We start from the raw sequence: 19,494 nt of genomic DNA, 5'->3' as shown, positions 1-19,494 counted from the left end.
TTTACTTCTAGGTATCTGCTCTCACTCTTTTCCTTTTCTTTTTTTCTATTTCTTTTCACCCCACCTAGCTTGTGGGATTTTAGTTTCCCCACCAGGGATTGAACCCAGGCCCTCAGCAGTGAGAGCATGGGCTCTTAACCACTGAACCACTAGGGAATTCCCTCTCTTTTTCTTCATGATCTGGAAATTTCTCTAGAAAAGTCTCATTCAATCATCAAAGATAAGTTCAAATCATGTCTTCCTTTTTTTTAAAGATTTTTGGTGTGGACCATTTTTGAAGTCTTTATTGAATTTGTTACAACATTGCTTCTGTTTTTTAATCTTTTTTTTTTTTTTTTTGGCCTTGAGTTGTGTGGGGTATTAGCTCCCCAACTAAGGATTGAACTTGCAGCCCCTGCCATTGGAAGGCAAAGTCTGAGTCATATCTTTTTAATTGATCTTATCAGCGGTCATTTCCCAATGTCTACAGTGTCTGTATCACTCCAAGTTGGAGGATTAATTGGAGGGGGATAAATTAAGGGAAAGTAACTGAGTTAGGGGGAAGTTGCAATAGATTGTGAATGAGAGTGAGGGCAGGGGTCAAGGGCTGTGAACACAACAATGGTGGTGAGCTGGCTGCTGCTAAACAGATGACAAGGGTCCCGGGATCTGGGCAAATGGTGTCGGGAACTGGCGTGGTAATGATGAAATGCCTGATTGCGTCCTGCCTTAAAAATTCTTATGTAGGAACTCAGATGAACTCACCTGGTGAAAAAGACCACAGCCAGTTCACATTCTTATTCTTCCCAAACATGAGCCCCACACTTTGAAACCCTGCTCCTCCCCCATCAACCAAGATTATACTCAGTTTTTTAAGTTTCCTTCAAGAAAATGCCAACAGTCAGGTTTTGTACAAAAATATATATATATGTATTTTTTCAATAGTTACATAATATATATTTCCACAATAGCAGTTTTAACAATGACTTAGACTATAAAACCAAAAGTTCTTGCATTAATCATTCTTGTGAGGACACTTCCACCATCCCAGGGATAGAACTGAGATTCACAGAGGAAAGCAATTTGCCCAAATCTCCATGAAAACAAACGAACAACCAAAAACAAACAAACAAACAAAAAACACTAGTAGTCATGGAAGATAAACTTAAAGCATCAATAACTTAAATAAGATTAACATTACTTAAGGCATCATGTTTCACATCAATAAAGTTCATACTCTTTAAAATTATAATAAGGTAATATCAGAGGGCAGTTAGGGAAAGCCGGAAGAACACAAATTGTCTTTAGATTCTTGGGTTGTGGAGTGAGTGCTCAAGGCTTTGGAGTTTGGTTTTTCTTGTTGAGATAGTTTATGGAGTCCTGGACCCATTTCTGCTTGGGGTCTGCACATAACTCCTTGCCCAGGATGGTCTTGAAACTGCGGAGGAAAGAGAGGGGATAAGGTTACATGGAGTGCCATTGAAATCTCAGCCTACAAATGTGGCCCATTTGCCCTGATGCTGCCATGGGAACTCAAGGAGGAAAGCAGGTGGAAGGAGGGAGCCCATGGCAAGTTGATCATATAGATGTCCCAGTTGAAACCATCCTGACTTCAGGCTAAAGAGACTAGAATGGTCTGAATGAGCACCCAGAGGGAGCGTGACGCTGGAGGGCACTTTTGGATACTGGGTTAGATCATGTAACTCTCTGACGTTACGTTTGTGTGAGTCTTGCCCCTTGCACCCTGAGGAAGAACTGGACCATGGAGGGCTGGTGTGCTCAACTTACATCACAGCCTCTTTGGGACACTTGCTGCTGGTGACTCTTCTGTAGTTCATCAGCCTCTGCATTGAGATCTTCTTACTGTTGAATGTATAGCAGCAGGCGACTTGGGAGTTAATTGCATCTGGAAATAGAACCACAAAGAAAAAGCATTTTAGAATGGACTAGGTTCTTTCCGATCTCAATCAGAGCGGAAAAGAGAAGTAAGGAGAAGGCAAAAGGGAGTCAGGTGTGCAGGGAGAACCCTTTAAATCCTAATGTTTCAGCTTGTGCTTCAGAGCTACAATATCAGACGGACTCAGTTTCCTAAGCCCTAAAATGGGCATGTACCACTGACAATGAACTGAGGGAAGGGAGCTTTGTTAAAACTAGATAATTTGGGGAAATTCTGTTAGTAGGAGCAAATAACCCAAGTTATCAAAGTTAGCTAAGGGTCCCCTTTAGGTAAGAAGAAATGGATGCTTGGTTGTGAGTTTCCCTGATACCCACTGCCTCTGCAAAACTGAGTCTCTGGAGTCCAGATTTCAGATCTTCTCCTCTGGCCTCCATCGTATCTAGATATACCCTGCCAGAGACCCCCTCTCCTTATATCCCAGACCCCAAATGCTGCTGAAAGGAGCCAGGGCAGTAAGTGCACTGGCCTCAGGTTTCCAGAGCCGGAATCCTGGAAGGAGCTGGATTTGAGGTCTACAGCTGGATTCTCATCCAGGCACTGTCCAAGAGAAGCTGTGTGATCAAGCTCACTTCTGTGCCTCTTGGACTTTCCTGATCTTGTAGTGAAAGTGAGAGTGCAGGTAGCCTTCTGCTCTGCTGGCCCAGCATGACCCAGAGAGAGGGCAGTGAGCTTCAGAGGGAAGGAGAAGGGGGCTCACCTGGCTGAGCAAGCACCTCGGTGCTGAAGGCAGCTACTGTGAGTAGCAGGCACAGGAGGGCAGCGGAGACCTTCATGTTGCAGCGAGAGGATACAAGTTTCAGCGTGGGAGCTGTTGGTCTCTGGTTTGGCCTCTCTGGCCTCCAGTGGCTCTGCCTGCCTTTTATTGAAAACCGAGAGGGTGGAGCCCATGAGAGAGTGAAGCTGGCCCCAGGCGGCATCCTCCTCAATGAATGACGAAGTGGAATCTGAAACGTGCTGAGCAAGTGAAGCAGCCAGGACATTTCCAGGAAGTAGGAGAGGGAAGTGGTGGGTCAGGACTGGGCAATTTTCCATTTGCAGCGAAGATCAAAAGAAAGGGGGAGGGGCAGGGTGCAGTTATATTCAGAGAGACCACAGACGTAAACCAAATGGTTTATTCTTTTTTTCTCTAATTTTATTTTATTTTTAAACTTTACATAATTGTATTAGTTTTGCCAAATATCAAAATGAATCCGCCAGGTTTATTCTTAAGATTCCCCTTTTTCTGAAGTGAAAACTACAGAAAAGAAAGGAAGCCAGGGAAACACAAGTCACAAGGATGCTGAAAGAAAAGATTCTCCCCCAAACTCCCCTCCCAGCCAGGCTGCCACATAACACTGAGCAGAGTTCCCTGTGCTATTTAGAAGGTCCTTGTTGGTTATCCAGTTAATAAATATAGCAGTGGATTGCTATATGCATAAGAAGAAATGGGTTCTATTGAGCAAATGACTGGTCCACCCTCAAACAACAGCCCAGGGACCTTCAAGCCAAGGAGGAGTCCTGAAGTCTTGGCAGGCACCCCCAACAGCATATTAAATCCTTTTGCTCTTTAAAATGTAGGATAGTGGTACAAGTGAAGCTTAGTAGAACTATAGGGTTTTTTTAAAACTATAAAGCTGACTTCTATTAATAGAATCATCAGATTTAAGCTGTGGAAGAAGCCATCTATATCATGCAGATGTAATACTCATGCAGTACCTAACTCTGAACTGGGAATATTCAGTACCCCAACCCCATCCAGTAGGTATTGTTCATTTCCATTTTACAGTCAGAAAGCCAAGGCACAGAGGAGTTAAGGAACCTGTTCAAGTTCCCCCAAACAAAACCCAGGGTCTGTGCTGTCACGACTAGGACATACTTCGAGAGGAAGGGGCACATTCTCCAGCCAGCTGCCTGGTTATATATCTGGATGCCTTTGGCCTCAGTCTCTGCCAAACCAGCAGACATCTGAAAGGGAGTTGAGGACATTCCTCGCGGTTAAGTTATTACAGGAATCTGGAGCCTGTGGTTAGCACGGCAGGCAGACAAGACAAGACAAGAGGCGTGTCCTCGGCTATGGCAACTGTTATCCCAGTTTCTTTAGGATTCCCAAGGAGAAGGCGTGAGCCGAAGAACAGTCTTCCTGGAATTAGAATGGCTGCCTTCGTGCTGCAACTCCGCCTTAGACTTCCTCAGAAATCCCAGAATCCGTCATAACACCTAAAAGACCTTAGTGTTCATTTCATTGAACTCTTTTCTTTCACAAATATGACAGAATTCCTTGAGGCATGCCAGTGGCTGAGCCAAGCCTCGGATTCAGGTCTCAACTCCCCTGATTCTACTGCCTCATGATTCTGAGCTTGCTTGGCTTTGCCCAGTGGGCATGGAAGTTCCTGCTGATCTGTCTCAGAGTCTTTGAGACAATGTCTTTGAAACATATGGAACTTTTGGGAAGAACTGTCTGCCAATCAGTGCATTTGTTTTTGTTTGTTTTTTAAACTTTTTATTTTATATTGGAGTATAGCTGATTAACAATGTTGTGATAGTTTCAGATGGACAGCAAGGAGACTCAGTCATACAGATACACATATCCATTCTCCCCCAAACTCCCCTCCCATCCAGGTTGCCCCATAACAATGAGCAGAGTTCCCTGTGCTGTTCAGAAGGTCTTTGTTGGTTATCCATTTAATAAATATAGCAGTGGATCACTGTATTCATAATAAGAAATGGGTTCTATTGAACAAATGACTGTGTCTGGTCCCTAGTTAATGGTCAGTAATGGCAAAGAGCAGTGGCTGACATCATTGAGTGTTTTCCAGGAGCCAGACCCTGTGCTGGGGTGACTGGCGACATTGTCTCATTGGTCCTCCAAACAACCCAACTTGCTTTATGTTGAAAAGGAAGTCAACTAGCTTTGTCTAGGATCTCACAGGTAGTAGCAGGTGGGGCTGAGATTCTCACCCAGGACACTTGGATACCAGAATCCCTACTTCCTGGCACTGGGCTTAATGTCTTAGGATGGATATTGGTTTCCTAGAGAATCTAAGAGATGGTCTGGGAATACATGCCTGAAGTTACACCTAGTCTCCATTCCTGAAAACACTTGATTCATTCAGTAAGAATGGACTGAATCACTGGCAGAGCACTGAGCCAAACAGAGATTTCAACCTAAGTTGGGGGCACCGTGGGAGGGAGTTAGAGTCAGACAGAAGGTAAATAGGGCTCCAAGAGGAGTGGAAGCAAAGAAGCGCACGAGTTAATCTGTTCTCTTTGTCCTGCCTTTTGGAATTACACCCAAGAATCTGGAATGGCCTCTCTGATTTGAATATACTGTCTAGGTTCATCGTAACTTTCCTTCCAAGGAGCAAGTGTCTTCTAATTTCATGGATGTAGTCACCATCCTTAGTGATTTTGGAGCCCAAGAAAATGAAATCTGTCACTGCTTCCATATTTGCCCCTTCTATTTTCCACGAAGTGATGGGACTGGATGCCAGGATCTTCATTTCTGAATGCTGAGCTTCAAGCCAGCTTTTTCACTCTTCTTTTTCAGCCTCATCAAGAGGTTCTTTAGTTCCTCTTCACTTTCTGCCATTCGAGTGGTATCATTAGTGTATCTGATATTGATATTGACTGATATTTCTTGTTGGTATTTCTCCCGGAAATCTTGATTCCAGCTTGTGCTTCATCCAGCTCGGCATTTCGCATGATGTACTCTGCGTATAAGTTAAATAAGCAGGGTGACATTATACAACCTTAACCTACCCCTTTTCCAATTTGGAACCTGTCCATTGTTCCACGTCCAGTTCTAACTATTGCTTCTTGACCTGCATACAGGTTTCTCAGGAGACAGGTAAGGTGGTACTCCCATCTCTTTAAGAATTTTCAACAGTTTGTTGTGATCCACAGTCCAAGACTTTAGTGTAATCAATGAAGCAGAAGTAGATGCTTTTCTGGAACTCCTTTGCTTTGTCTATGATCCAATGGATGTTGGCAATTTGATCTCTGGTTCCTCTGCCTTTTCTAAATCCAGCTTGTAAATCTGAAAGTTCTCAGTTCACATACTGCTGAAGCCTAGCTTGAAGAATTTTGAGCATAACCTTACTAGCATGTGAAATGAGTGCAATTGTGTGGTACATTGAACATTCTTTGGCACTGTACTTCTTTGGGATTGGAATAAAAACTGACCTTTTCCAGTCCTGTGGCCACTGCTGAGTTTTCTAAATTTGCTGACATGTTGAGTGAAGCACTTTACCAGCATCATCTTTTAGCATTTGAAATAGCTCAGCTGGAATTCCATCACTTCCACTAGCTTTGTTCATAGTAATGCTTCCTAAGGCCCGCTCGACCTCGCACTCCAGGATGTTTGGCTCTAGGTGAGTGAGCATACCATTGTGGTTACCCTGGTCACTAAGACCTTTTTTGTATAGTGTACTCTTGCCACCTCTTCCGAATCTCCTCTGCTTCTGTTAGGTCCGTACAATTTCTGTCCTTTATTGTGCCCATCCTCGCATGAAATATTCTCTTGATATCTGCAATTTTCTTGGAGAGATCTCTAGTCTTTCCCATTCTATTGTTTTCCCGTGTTTCTTTACATTGTTCTTTTAAGAAGGCCTTCTTATCTCTTTGCTATTCTCTGTAACCCTGCATTCAATTAGGTGTCTCTTTCTTGCTTTCACTTCTCTTCTTTGCTCAACTATTTGTTAAGCCACCTCAGACAACCACTGTGCTTTCTTGCTTTTCTTTTCCTTGCTGATGGTTTTGGTCACCCTCTCCTGTACAGTGTTATGAACTTCCGTCTGTAGTTCTTCAGGCACTCTGTCTAGCAGATCTAATCCCTTGAATCTATTCTTCAGCTACACTGTATAATCATAAGGTATTTGATTCCGATCATACCCAGATGGCCTAGTGACTTTACCTACTTTCTTCAATTTAAGCCTGAATTTTGCAATAAGGAGCTTATGATGTAAGCCACGGTCAGCTCCAGGTCTTGTGTTTCTGACTATAGATCTTCTCCATCTTTGGCTGTAAAGAATATAATCAATTTGATTTTGGTATTGACCTTCTGTTGTCCATGTGTAGAGTCATTTCTTGGCTTATTGAAAATGGATGTTTGCTATGACCAATGTGTTTTCTTAACAAAATTCTCTTAGCCTTTGCCCTGCTTCATTTTGTACCCCAAGGCCAAACTTGCCTGTTACTCCAGGTTATCTCTTGACTTCCTAGTTTTTCATTCTAATCCCCTGTTATGAAAAGGACATCTTTTTCCTGGTGTTAGTTCTAAAAGGTCAGTCTTCCCTGGTAACTAAGACAGTAAAGAATCTGCCTATAATTCAGGAGACCTGGGTTTGATCCTTGGGTCTGGAAGACCCCTGGAGAAGAGAATGGAAACCCAATCCAGTATTCTTGCCTGGAGAATTCCATGGACAGAGGAGCCTGGCTGGCTATAGTCTGTCGGGTTGCAAAGAGTCAGACATGACTGAGCGGCTAAAACGAACACACACTAGAAGGTCTTATAGGTCTTCATAAAACCGGTCAGCTTCAGCTTCTTTGGCATTAGCAGTTGGGGCATAGACTTGGCTTACTGTGATGTTGAATGGTTTGCCTTAGAAACCAAGGCTCTACTCCAATATAAAATGAAAAGTTTTTTAGAAAGCTGAATTGGACTACAATAGCTCAATAAATAAATAAAGGTGTTGAGATCTTGAGACTGCTTTCTCCTGATTCTGCCAGGCTATTATCACACCTTGTCCCCTAACCAAAGGCCCGGTAGACATTCTGTAGTAAATCTCCTCATTTTTGCGTAAGGAGATCAGATTCTTGCTATGGGCAGAGACAGGTCAAGCTGGCCTCTGTTTGCACATGGTCACTCAGAGAAGTGTTCTGTTTTTTTTTTTTTTTTTTTTTTTCCCCTGAGTTTTCAGACGTATTTCTGAGTATTTGAAGCTGTGTTACTGCTTCAGGAAGGCATCACCATTTTTGGAAAGTGACTGGGTCACTGCACGTGACAGGCAATAAGCAGGATCAAAGGAGAAATTATGAATCAGAAGAGAAAGTCTTCTGGAAGGTGGTAGCCATCTCCCTCTCACTTCTGCTCTGTCAAGAATAGTTGTTCTTCCCAGCTGGAGGGTCAGTCACTGCGTGGGAGAAATGAGTCAAAATTTCCACTCTGAGATGGCTTTGGAAGTTCCCAGATTCCTTGGAGAAGAGGCACTTGGCTGGAGCCTGAATTCCAGATGCTGGGCTTGAAGCCAGCCAGAGACGTCTCACGTGGGGCTGTGCTGGGAACATCCCAGCGCAAGGTCTGGCTTGGCCCCCTGCTTGAGGGCATACAAGGGAAAGGCTGGGGAGCAGGGGGAGTGGGGAGGAGGTGGAGTCAAGGTTTTGCTGTTCTCCAGAATCCCCAGTCCCCCTGGACCCCTCCTCAACAACACACAGATGAGGAATGGGAAAGTTACTCATGGTGAATAATCCTTCCTTCCTTCCTCCCCATGGGCTGACACCCCCACCTCCCACCCAGGATCCTCCACATGGACCTTGATCATAGGCTCAGACTCCCACTCAGGGTCAGAGGTAAAGGAAAGAGGAATAAAGAGTGAGCTTTCTAGAAATATCTGAAGCCAGCATCTAACCCTTGCCTTGGTCCCTTGCCCAGTTTGCTTGCTTTCCTCTCTGCCCCTAGCTAGGGCACGCTTCCCTCTGCTTGCGATGCTCCTCCAGCTCAGGCCTTAGAGTGAGATGCACAGGAAGCTTTGTGCCCCTTAAATAATTTCTAGACACCTCCCCAGGCTTCTTTAGCTGCTACACATTAGCTCTGAGCTTTAGGGAGATCAGTGCTTATTTTAACAGGACCCCAACTCTGAGATCCCTTGCCTTTCAAGGATGAGAAATTCATTCTTTATTCTTTGTTTAAATATTTATTTATTTGGCTATACCAGGTCTTAGATGCGGCATGTGGGATCTAGTTCCCTGACCAAGGATCGAACCCCTGGGCCTGCTGCATTAGGAGCACAGAGTCTTAGCTGCAGGACTATCACAGAAGCCCCCATTCTTTATTCTTGCACAGAATGTCAGATAAGAACAGAACCTTACAGATCATCTTCCTGTTTCACAGATGGAGAAACTGAGGCCAAGAAAGAGGCTGTGACAGGCCCAAAGTGACATGGTAGACGAAGGGCAAAGTTTGTGGGGATTTGTCCACATCTGGGCTCTCAGTGTAGCACTGCCAGACTGGCTCCTTGTTACGACATGCAAACAGTTAGCATCTATTCTATGCAGAACACCAGGTAGTGGGCTGGGGGTGGAGGATGGGAAAAGTGAACCCAACATGCAACTTGCTTTCCAGAAGAGATGAGTGAGCATCCATGGTAAGGTGGGATGGGTATAAAAATAAACCAAGGCAGCATTCACCCCAAGGTTCAGCATCCAGACATTTCCTGTGTGCTTTGTGGAGCTGCCCCAGGTTTATATGCATGAAAGAACTGAGGATGTTTGGGAGGGAGTCAGGAGGAGATAGCTTATGGGAAAAGAAAGGGAAAAATCCACCTGCAGCGACCCAACACAGGGTGGCTGTGGGAGGGAGTGGGGTCTCAGGCAAGACCTGAGGGTATTTGGGGGTTTGTCACTTACTGCCTTCAGGGCCAGCCCTCAGTTCAGTTCAGTTCAGTGACTCAGTCATGTCCGACCCTTTGCAACCCCATGAACTGCAGCACGCCAGGCCTCCCTGTTCATCACCAACTCCTGGAGTCCACCCAAACCTGTCCATTGATTTGGTGATGCCATCCAACCATCTCATTCTCTGTTGTCCCCTTCTCCTGCTCTCAATCTTTCCCAGCATCAGGGTCTGTTCAAATGAGTCAGCTGTTTGCATCAGATAGCCAAAGTATTGGAGTTGCAGCTTCAAAATCAGTCCCACCAATGAACTTTCAGGTCCGATCTCCTTTAGGATGAGCTGGTTGGATCTTCTTGCAGTCCAAGAGTCTCTCAAGAGTCTTCTCCAACACCACAATTCAAAAGCACCAATTCTTTGGCACTCAGCTTTCTTCATAGTCCAACTCTCACATCCATACATGACCACTGGAAAAACCATAGCCTTGACTAGACAGACCTTTGTTGACAAAGTAATGTCTCTGCTTTTTAATATGCTTAGAAGGAAAGTCATAACTTTCCTTCTAAGGAGTAAGCATCTTTTAATTTCATGGCTGCAATCACTATCTGCAGTGATTTTGGAGCCCAGAAAAATAAAATCAGCCACTGTTTCCATCATTTCCCCATCTATTTGCCATGAAGTGATGGGACCAGATGCCATGATCTTTGTTTTCTGAATGTTGAGACTTAAGCCAACTTTTTCACTCTCCTCTTGCACTTTCATCAAGAGGCTTTTTAGTTCACTCTCCTCTTTCACTTTCATCAAGAGGATTTTTAGTTCTTCTTCATTTTCTGCCATAAGGGTGGTGTCATCTGCATATCTGAGGTTATTGATATTTCTCCCTGCAATCTTGATTCCAGCTTGTGCTTCTTCCAGCCAAACATTTCTCATGATGTATTCTGCATAGAAGTTAAATAAGCAGGGTGACAATATACAGCCTTGATGGACTCCTTTTCCTATTTGGAACCAGTCTGTTGTCCCATGTCCAGTTCTAACTGTTGCTTCCTGACCTGCATACAAATTTCTCAAGAGGCAGATCAGGTGGTCTGGTATTCCCATTTCTTTCAGAATTTTCCACAGTTGATTGTGATCCAGACAGTCAAAGGCTTTGGCATAGTCAATAAAGCAGAAATAGATATTTTTCTGGAACTCTCTTGCTTCTTCAATGAACCAGCAGATGTTGGCAATTTGATCTCTTGTTCCTCTGCCTTTTCTAAAACCAGCTTGAACATCTGGAAGTTCATAGTTCACGAATTGTTGAAGCCTGGCTTGGAGAATTTTGAGCATTACTTTACTAGCGTGTGAGATGAGTGCAATTGTGTGGTAGTTGAGCATTCTTTGGCATTGCCTTTCTTTGGGATTGGAATGAAAACTGACCTTTTCCAGTCCTGTGGCCACTGCTGAGTTTTCCAAATTTGCTGGCATATTGAGTGCAGCACTTTCACAGCATCATCTTTTAGGATTTGAAATACCTCAACTGGAATTCCATCACCTCCACTAGCTTTGTTCATAGTGATGCTTCCTAAGGCCCACTTGACTTCACATTCCAGGATGTCTGGCTCCAGGTGAGTGATCACATCATCATGATTATCTGGGTCGTGAAGATCTTTTTTGTACAGTTCTTCTGTGTATTCTTGCCACCTCTTCTTAATATCTTCTGCTTCTGTTAAGTCACTACCATTTCTGTCCTTTATTGAGCCCATCTTTGCATGAAATGTTCCCTTTGTATATCTAATTTTCTTGAAGAGATCTCCAGTCTTTCCTATTCTATTGTTTTCCTGTTTCTTTGCACTGATCACTGAGGAAGGCTTTCTTATCTCTCCTTGCTATTCTTTGGAACACTGCATTTAAATGGATATATCTTTCCTTTTCCCCTTTGCTTTTTGCTTCCCTTCTTTTCACAGCTATTTCTAAGGCCTCCTCAGACAGCCAGTTTGCTTTTTTGAATTTCTTTTTCTTGGAATAGTGTTGATTCCTGTCTTCTGTACAATGTCACACAAGTCCATCCATAGTTCATCAGGCATTCTATCTATCAGATCTAGTCCCTTAAATCTATTTCTCATTTCCACTATATAGTCATAAGGGATTTGGTTTAGGTCATAGCTGAATGATCTAGTGGTTTTCTCCACTTTCTTCAACTTAAGTTTGAATTTGGCAATAAGGAGTTCATGATCTGAGCCACAGTCAGCTCCCAGTCTTGTTCTTGCTGACTGTATAGAGCTTCTAAATCTTTGGCTGCAAAGAATATAATCAATCTGATTTTGGTGTTGACCATCTGATGATGTCCATGTGTAGAGTCTTCTCTTGTGTTTTTGGAAGAGGGTGTTTGCTATGACCAGTGCGTTCTCTTGGCAGAACTCTATTGGCCTTTGCCCTGCTTCCTTTTGTACTCCAAGGCCAAATTTGCCTGTTGCTCCAGGTGTTTCTTGACTTCCTACTTTTGCATTCCAGTCCCCTATAATGAAAAGGACATCTTTTTTGGGTGTTAGTTCTTGAAGGTCTTGTAGGTCTTCATAGAAATGTTCAACTTCAGCTTCTTCAGCTTTACTTGTCATGGCATAGACTTGGATTACCATGATATTGAATGGTTTGCCTTGGAAACGAACAGAGATCATTCTGTCGTTTTTGAGATTGCATCCAAGTACTGCATTTTGGACTCTTTTTGTTGACTATGATGGCTACTCCATTTCTTCTAAGGGGTTCCTGCCCACAGTAGTAGCTATAATGGTCATCTGAGTTAAAATCACCCATTCCAGTCCATTTTAGTTCGCTGATTCCTAGAAGGTTGATGTTCACTCTTGCCGTCTCCTGTTTGACCACTTCCAATTTGCCTTGATTCACTGACCTAACATTCCAGGTTGCTACGCAATATTGCTCTTTACAGCATCAGACCTTGCTTCTATCACCAGTCCTATCCACAACTGGGTGTTGTTTTTGCTTTGGCTGCATCCCTTCATTCTTGGGCACCTACTGACCTGGGGAGTTCCTCTTTCAGTGTCCTATCTTTTTGCCTTTTCATGCTTTCATGGGGTATCAAGGCAAGAATACTGAAGTGGCTTGCCATTCCCTCCTCCAGTGGACCACATTCTGTCAGAGGCCAGCCCTCAGGGACCAGCATAAGAGTCTTACAGTGAGTCTACAGAGGGTGCTGTGGGTGAGGGGGTCACGTCTAGGAAAACTGGTAGAATACTGACAGTGTAAGACTTGCTCCCGCTCCCCAGACAGACTGTAACCAGGGGCAGCACAGCACAGGAGAAGCCACTGTCCTCACTTGGGGTTACACTGCCCGTGGTGGCCCAGGCAGGGTCAAGGGAACTGCCGAATTCATTTGAGGTCCCCCTGTGATGGCCCTGAACTGGGGGGCATCGTAGGGAAACACAGATGGAGTGGAGACAGAGGATCATCACTTCAATAGTCTTCCATTGCGTCCTGCTTTTAACACCTGTGCTGAGCTCCCCTGAAGGAAAGGCAAGCGACACAGAGACACTGCAGTAACTAGAGAGACTCGGACCTGTGAGAGAAGTCTTCACGGTGGTACTTTTTACTTATTTATCTATCCACCTACCTACCTACCTATCTACCTATCTATGACTTCCCTGGTGGCTCAGATGGTAAAGCATCTACCTACAATGCGGGACACCCAGGTTCAATCCCTGGGTCAGAAAGATCTCCTGGAGAAGGAAATGGTAACCGACTCCAGTATTCTTGCCTGGAAAAATCCCATGGACAGAGGAACCTGGTAGGCTGCTGTCCATGGGGTTGCAAAGAGTCGGACAAGACTGAGCGACTTCACGTACACTTTCACCTATCTATTTTTTTTTTTGGCTCCGCTGGGTCTTCACTGCTGTGCGTGGGCTTTCTCTAGTCCCGGAGAGCAGCGGCTACTCTCTAGTTGCAGTGTGCAGGCTTCTCATTGCAGCGGCTTCTCTTATTGTGTAGCATGGGCTCTAGAGTGTGCAGGCTTCAGTAGCTGCAGCACACAGGGCTGGTAGGTGTGGCACACAGGCTCTAGAGCATTGCAAGGTAGGTTCTTAACCACTGGACCACCAGAGAAACCCTATGATGATGCTTTTAAAATGAGTCAGCAGGTTTTGAAACTTGAGTGACTATTGGATCGAGGAGGGGTGCGCTTTGGAGTGAACTTACAGAGATCAGAGATTTAAAGTGCTTACATGTCTTCCTGGGATCCTGTTAAAGTCTAGATTCTGATTCTGTGGGTCATGGGTGGGTCTGAGACTCTGAAATTCTAACCAGCTCCTGGGCAATGCTGATGATACTCGTCTATGGTTGCATTAGAAGAACCTTAAAAGGGCTCAGCAGGAGAAACTGTGGTCAGGAATGGGAAACACGAGTAGTTCATTTTGTCTAGACCAGGCTTCTTATCTGTAGCACTTGGCTAGGCTTCAAGAACCATCTGGGATCATCTTCCACATTTATATGACTGTGTATTTTTTCTGTAGAGCAGGTCCAGATTACCAAAGGCATTTATGACCTCCAAATAGTTAAGGACCACAGAACCTATCCATAATAGAGAGTTCTGGTCTTCACTTCTGACCTGCTGAATTGCAATCTATAATTTTACCACATAAAGCTATATTCACCCCAGTTCAGTCAGTCGTGTCTGATTTTGCAACCCCATGAATCGCAGCACGCCAGGCCTCCCTGTCCATCACCAACTCCCAGAGTTTACTCAAACTCATGTCCATTGAGTTCTTCTTTCAGTATCCTATCATTTTGCCTTTTCATACTGTCCATGGGATTCTCAAGGCAAGAATACTGAAGTGGTTTGCCCTTCTCCAGTGGACTGCATTCTTTCAGACCTCTCCACCATGACCCGCCCATCTTGGGTGGCCCCACCCGGCATGGCTTAGTTTCATTGAGTTAGACAAAGCTGTGGTCCATGTGATCAGATTGCCTTGTGTTCTGTGATTATGGTTTCAGTGTGTCTGCCCTCTGATACCCTCTTGCAACACCTATCATCTTACTTGGGTTTCTCTTACCTTGGACGTGGGCTATCTCTTCACGGCTGCTCCAGCAAAGCGCAGCCGCTGCTCCTTATCTTGGACGAGGGGTATCTTCTCACCACTGCCCCTCCTGACCTTGGACGTGGGGTTGCTCCTCTCGGCAGCCTCTCTCTTTTGAAATTGAAGTATAATTGATTCACAATGTTGTGTTAGTTTCTGCTGTACAACAAAACGATTCAGTTTTACATGTATATTATTTTGTTTTCTTTCCCATTATGGTTTATCACAGAATGTTGAATCTAGTTCCCTGTACTATATGGTAGGATCTTGTTGTTTATCCATTCTCTGTATAATAGTTTTCATCTGCTAACCCCAAACTCCCAATCCATTCTTCCCCTACCCTCCAATGCTGGGCAACCCTGGACAGAAGTACAGGGTTTGTGGAGTAGTCTATGCTGGACAGACTGGGTGGTAAGAACAGGAGAAAAAGGCACAGTCAGAAGAAAAAAAAAAAAAAAACGAAGAGAGAAATTGTAAGAGAAGAGAGGGGATAAAGAGGAGGGAAACTTGAATCATGGAACCATTAGAGCCAGATGGGGCCTTGCCACTATCTAGGTGTGTGGCCTTGCCCAAGTCACTTGACATCTCTGGCCTCTTCTGTAATGTATGATTAGTAAGACAGTGTTTCTAACATTGTCATGAGACTCAGATGAAACAATAAGCCAACAGTGCTTTGCAAGCAATGTGTAAAAAGCTGTGTCATTCTGAGGGCCTGAGCAAGCTACAGCTTCCAGACAGTCTCTTAGTCCAAGCTCAGGCAGCCTCCAGTGCAGAGCATGTGGGATTTTAGTTCCCTGACCAGGGCTCGAACCTGCATCCCCTGCAGTGGAAGTGTGGATTCTTAACCCGTGGACTGCAGGGGAAGCCCCCAAACCTCCACTCTTATTTCTTGCTATATAAGTGGATTGGGCATCTGTATCACGTGGTCAGGTCTTGATTTCTCAGGCTCTTTTTCACTGCTGTTTTCTTGTCCACGTGTGGACAGAACGAGAGCTTCAGGGGCTGATAAAATTGAGGGTCAGAGAAGACCAGTCTCCCAGTTGAGTGAGGGTATCAGGTCCTCATCAGAAGTTCACATTTTTTTTCCTCTGAAGTTTATTTATTATTTATTTTTGGCTGCACTGGTCTTTGTTGCTGTGCACGGGTGTTCTCTAGTTGCTGAGAGCGGGGGCTACTCTTCATTGCGGTGCTCAGGCTTCTCATTGCAGTGGCTTCTCTTGTTGCAGAGCACAGGCTCTAGGCTTGAGGGCTTCAGTGGTTGCAGTACACAGACTCAGAAGCTTAGTTGCTCTGTGGCATGTGGGATCTTCCTGGACCAGGGTTCGAGCCCAGATCCCCTCCATTGGCAGGCAAATTCTTTAACCACTGTGCCACCAGGGAGGTCCCTGGAGGTTCACCTTCTGACAGGCCCTTGTCTGTCTCTAACCTCCTGTTGCCCCCAGACTCCTTCTCTGCTTCTAGAACTCTCTATGCTCCATCCTGCTTTAAGACCCTTGCCCAGCACCTATATGATGTCTTTCATGTAGTGGGTTCTCAATAAATATTATTTGAACCGATGAACAATCCAAGAATCTCAAATCATTTCTCCCAGATATCTGAATTATGGGCTGAGTATCAGACAGGGAAATGAGAAGCAAGAATTTTGTTTTACCAAGTTCCCCACTTCTACTTGGGGAAGAGATAGTGGTAGGGCTGGGGCAACAGTGCCTAGGCTGCTACCAAGTCATAGCTTTCGGGGGCCCCATGAAACCCTCTTTGGGCATGAGCTGTTTCTCCCTTCTGGTTACAAAACACTGCATGCCGAAAAAGAGAAACTTCAGTTGCAAAAAAAAACCTCTTTCTTTGTTAATAGTTTCCCTGGCTCACTGGTGGAGCCCCAGGTTGCAAGGCACTGGCTACACTCAAAAGCTCTTCCTGCATTTACTGTAAATCAGAGGTCCCCAACCTTAATGGCACTAGGAACAGCTTTTGTGTCATGGATGGGTTGGGGTGGGATGGTTTCAGGATGATTCAAGCTCGTTACTTTTATTGTGCACTTTACTTCTATTATTACTACATCAGCTCCACCTCAGATCATCAGACATTAGATCCTAGAGGCTGGGGACCCCTGCTGTAAACTCGAGTCTGAGAAAACGTCTGAATGCAGATGCTGAGGGTATTTGTTTGAGGGAAAAAGGAAAGTTGAAGGGTAATTGTTCTGCAAAGCACACACAACTCTTCTGGCTTAGATTAGAGGACCTTAAAACAAAGCATTAGGAAATAACTCAGTTCTAATGGCAACCCACTCCAGTACTCTTGCCTGGAAAATCCCATGGATGGAGGAGCCTGGTGGGCTGCAGTCCATGGGGTCGCTAAGAGTCAGACGCGACTGAGCGACTTCACCTTCCCTTTTCACTTTCATGCATTGGAGAAGGAAATGGCAACCCACTCCAGTGTTCTTGCCTGGAGAATCCCAGGGACCGGGGAGCCTGGTGGGCTGCCGTCTATGGGGTTGCACAGAGTCGGACACGACTGAAGTGACTTAGCAGCAGCAGCAGCAGCAGCAGCAGCAGTTCTGTAGCTTATTGATTGCTCAAAAATGTAACCAGAGTAGCAAGAGAACTTTACATTGTTTTCCTTGGAGCTGTTTATAGTGGGGTGGGAATGGCAGGCGTGTAGGAGGGCAGGCACTTTTGTCCTGTATCCCCAGCATCAGCACTCAGCAATAGGGATTCAATAAATATGTAATAATGAATGAATTAGGGGGAAATAATTAGAGCTGGAAGGTACCATAGAGATCCCAGACTGAAAATCCCTGCTCTGCTTTAATTAAAATAGGAGGGAAAAAAGTTTCCCAGGATTTTAGAGAATTTATAAATCATTGCAGGCAAGCTGTGTGTGTGTGTGTGTATGTGTGTGTGTGTGTGTGTGTGGTGTGGGAAGTGCCTGGTCATGGATCTTAACATTTTCCAGTGAGACTGCCAGCTGTTTTTTCTATGGAAGAAACATTTCTTTGTTTAGCGAAATTTTACTGAGGCACTCATTGTAAATAGGCACTTCTTGCCCTGGAGGAAGGAAGGAAGGAAAGAAGCTTTGGTGGCCAAAGAGAAAGGCTGCCCCTCCAAAGACCCCTGGTGATGCAGAGCTGGACACAGGGAGCAAATGGACCAAACAGATATTTGCATAAGGACTAAGAGACCTCCTAAAAGGAGAGGAATTGAGACCCTTTCTTTTGAGTTCAAAATTTTGAGATGCTTTGAGTCTGAAGAGGTTCCAAATGGATCGGTGACCCAAGTTCCAAACTCAGACTGAGAATTCAGGGGCTGAGGGCTGAGGTGGGGAGACCATCTGGACCCCCTCCCTGACGCTATGGATGCAGTAATCATGCTTTAGGGGCAATGGTCAAATCTGTGAGTTTAAACTGATGCTGCTGCACCATGATCAAGAATAGAGGTGGCATCATTAGAGCAAGGCGCTGGGAACCCCTTTGGGGGGTGGGGGATCAGCTGTCCACAGTTGCCCCTTGGTGCAGGGATGAAATCAATGGTAGACAAGAGCTCTGGCCACTGATTGGTGAGTCAGAGCACCCAGCTCTCACTTTATGTAAAATTTAGCAGCTGAACTTATCAGCTGCCCCGAATAGGTCTCCACGGTTCTCGGGCAATATGGGGAGACTGGGAAGGGGCACCTAAGCATGAATAGTTACTTTTCCTCCCAATTTGGACAACTTGGAGCTCTAGGGATTAACTGAACATAGTAAAAGAGACATGAACTGTTTTCGCCTTGAGATGATGAAAAAGACTGTCAGTTCCAGAAACACATAGTTCATTACTGTTGACAGTTCACTGCTCCAGTCCACCACGTGCCCTCTTTCTTTTCCCCACTCCCATGCAATTAGGCTGCACTTATATTCCAAAATCATGACATGCTTTTCCCTTATATGGTTTTGATTTCATGATAGTGGTAAACATTAATCTTAAATATCTACTGAATGCCTTCTAGAACTTGTGTGCAGTCCATGATATATGCTTTACGATTCATTAAACTGTGTGATTAGCAAGAACACTGTGGGTGAGACAGGGATTATCATCCCCATTCCACGGATGAGGCAACTGAGGCTTAGAAGCTGACTTGCTCGAAGACAAGGGGTCTGAGAAATAGGAGTACTGGGATTAAACTTTACAGCTCTCCCCTCCAAGGTCATTCTTCTTTATGCTGCAACACTTCCATCCTTCTCCTGGTTGTTTTCCTTTCCCGTCATCCTGTAGCTCACCTCTCGAGATCACCTCCATCCGCTGTAAATGGAAGGCTTGGTGAGCAGGTGGAAGGGAAGGAACAGGTTAGGGGATGGAAACCAACTGACAGGGATGTTCTTTAACATGCCCTGGGTCCCTCTTCAAATGACTTTGCTGCCCCTTCATTTCAGGACCCTGCTCATGGCCACTCTCTGGACTCTGTCATCTCCCTGAACTTCTCCATTTCGTGGTACTAAACTGAGTAATCCATTTCTTTGACCACAGCATTCCACTTCCTTCCCCTTCAGCCACTCTGTATCACTGTGTCAGCTCCTTCTCGTCCCGTGGCCCCTACCTGGCTTCCTTTCCTCCCCAGCCCAGCCTGGGGTTGGTCACACTCTCACCAGCATACCAGTTCTCTCATTTCTACCACTCTGTCCCCCCACCTCCCAGTCAGTGCCCAGACTCAGGTGATCCAACCCCCAATTCCCAAGCACTCCCAGGTGGTCAGGGTTTGCTGAAAATCTTGCTTTCCTCGATGGCTATGGCAGCAATGCTTTTATGTACGCCTAGTTATTTCTTTCTGCCATGCTCCACGATGGCTCTCCAAACCTTCACCATTCTCTGACATCTCTTGCTGCAACCTCAGCGCTCTCAGGAGACACCCTCCTCAGTACAAGCATAGACTGTGACATGACA

The 19,494-nt window shown here is 45.0% G+C and overlaps 1 protein-coding gene across 1 annotated transcript; it reads right to left on the bottom strand.

Moving 5' to 3' along the window:
• Window positions 1-885: 885 nt before the first annotated feature.
• On the bottom strand, window positions 886-2,877 carry LOC147352541 (C-C motif chemokine 2). Its single transcript, XM_086355610.1, has 3 exons — window positions 2,634-2,877; window positions 1,768-1,885; window positions 886-1,417 (listed from the first exon to the last, which is right to left on the bottom strand). Exons 1-3 carry the CDS (start codon window positions 2,851-2,853, stop codon window positions 1,312-1,314), a joined length of 444 nt encoding a protein of 147 aa, XP_086211736.1. The 5' UTR covers window positions 2,854-2,877; the 3' UTR covers window positions 886-1,311.
• Window positions 2,878-19,494: the final 16,617 nt, after the last annotated feature.

This window comes from Bos grunniens, chromosome 19 (assembly GCF_055505025.1).
Source record: "Bos grunniens cultivar Pamir isolate PY7600 chromosome 19, Bosgru_T2T1.0, whole genome shotgun sequence".
In the NCBI taxonomy this organism is placed as follows: domain Eukaryota; kingdom Metazoa; phylum Chordata; class Mammalia; order Artiodactyla; family Bovidae; genus Bos; species Bos grunniens.
Note: the sequence above shows the minus strand (reverse complement) of the source record. Positions and strands in the feature narration are given on the sequence as shown.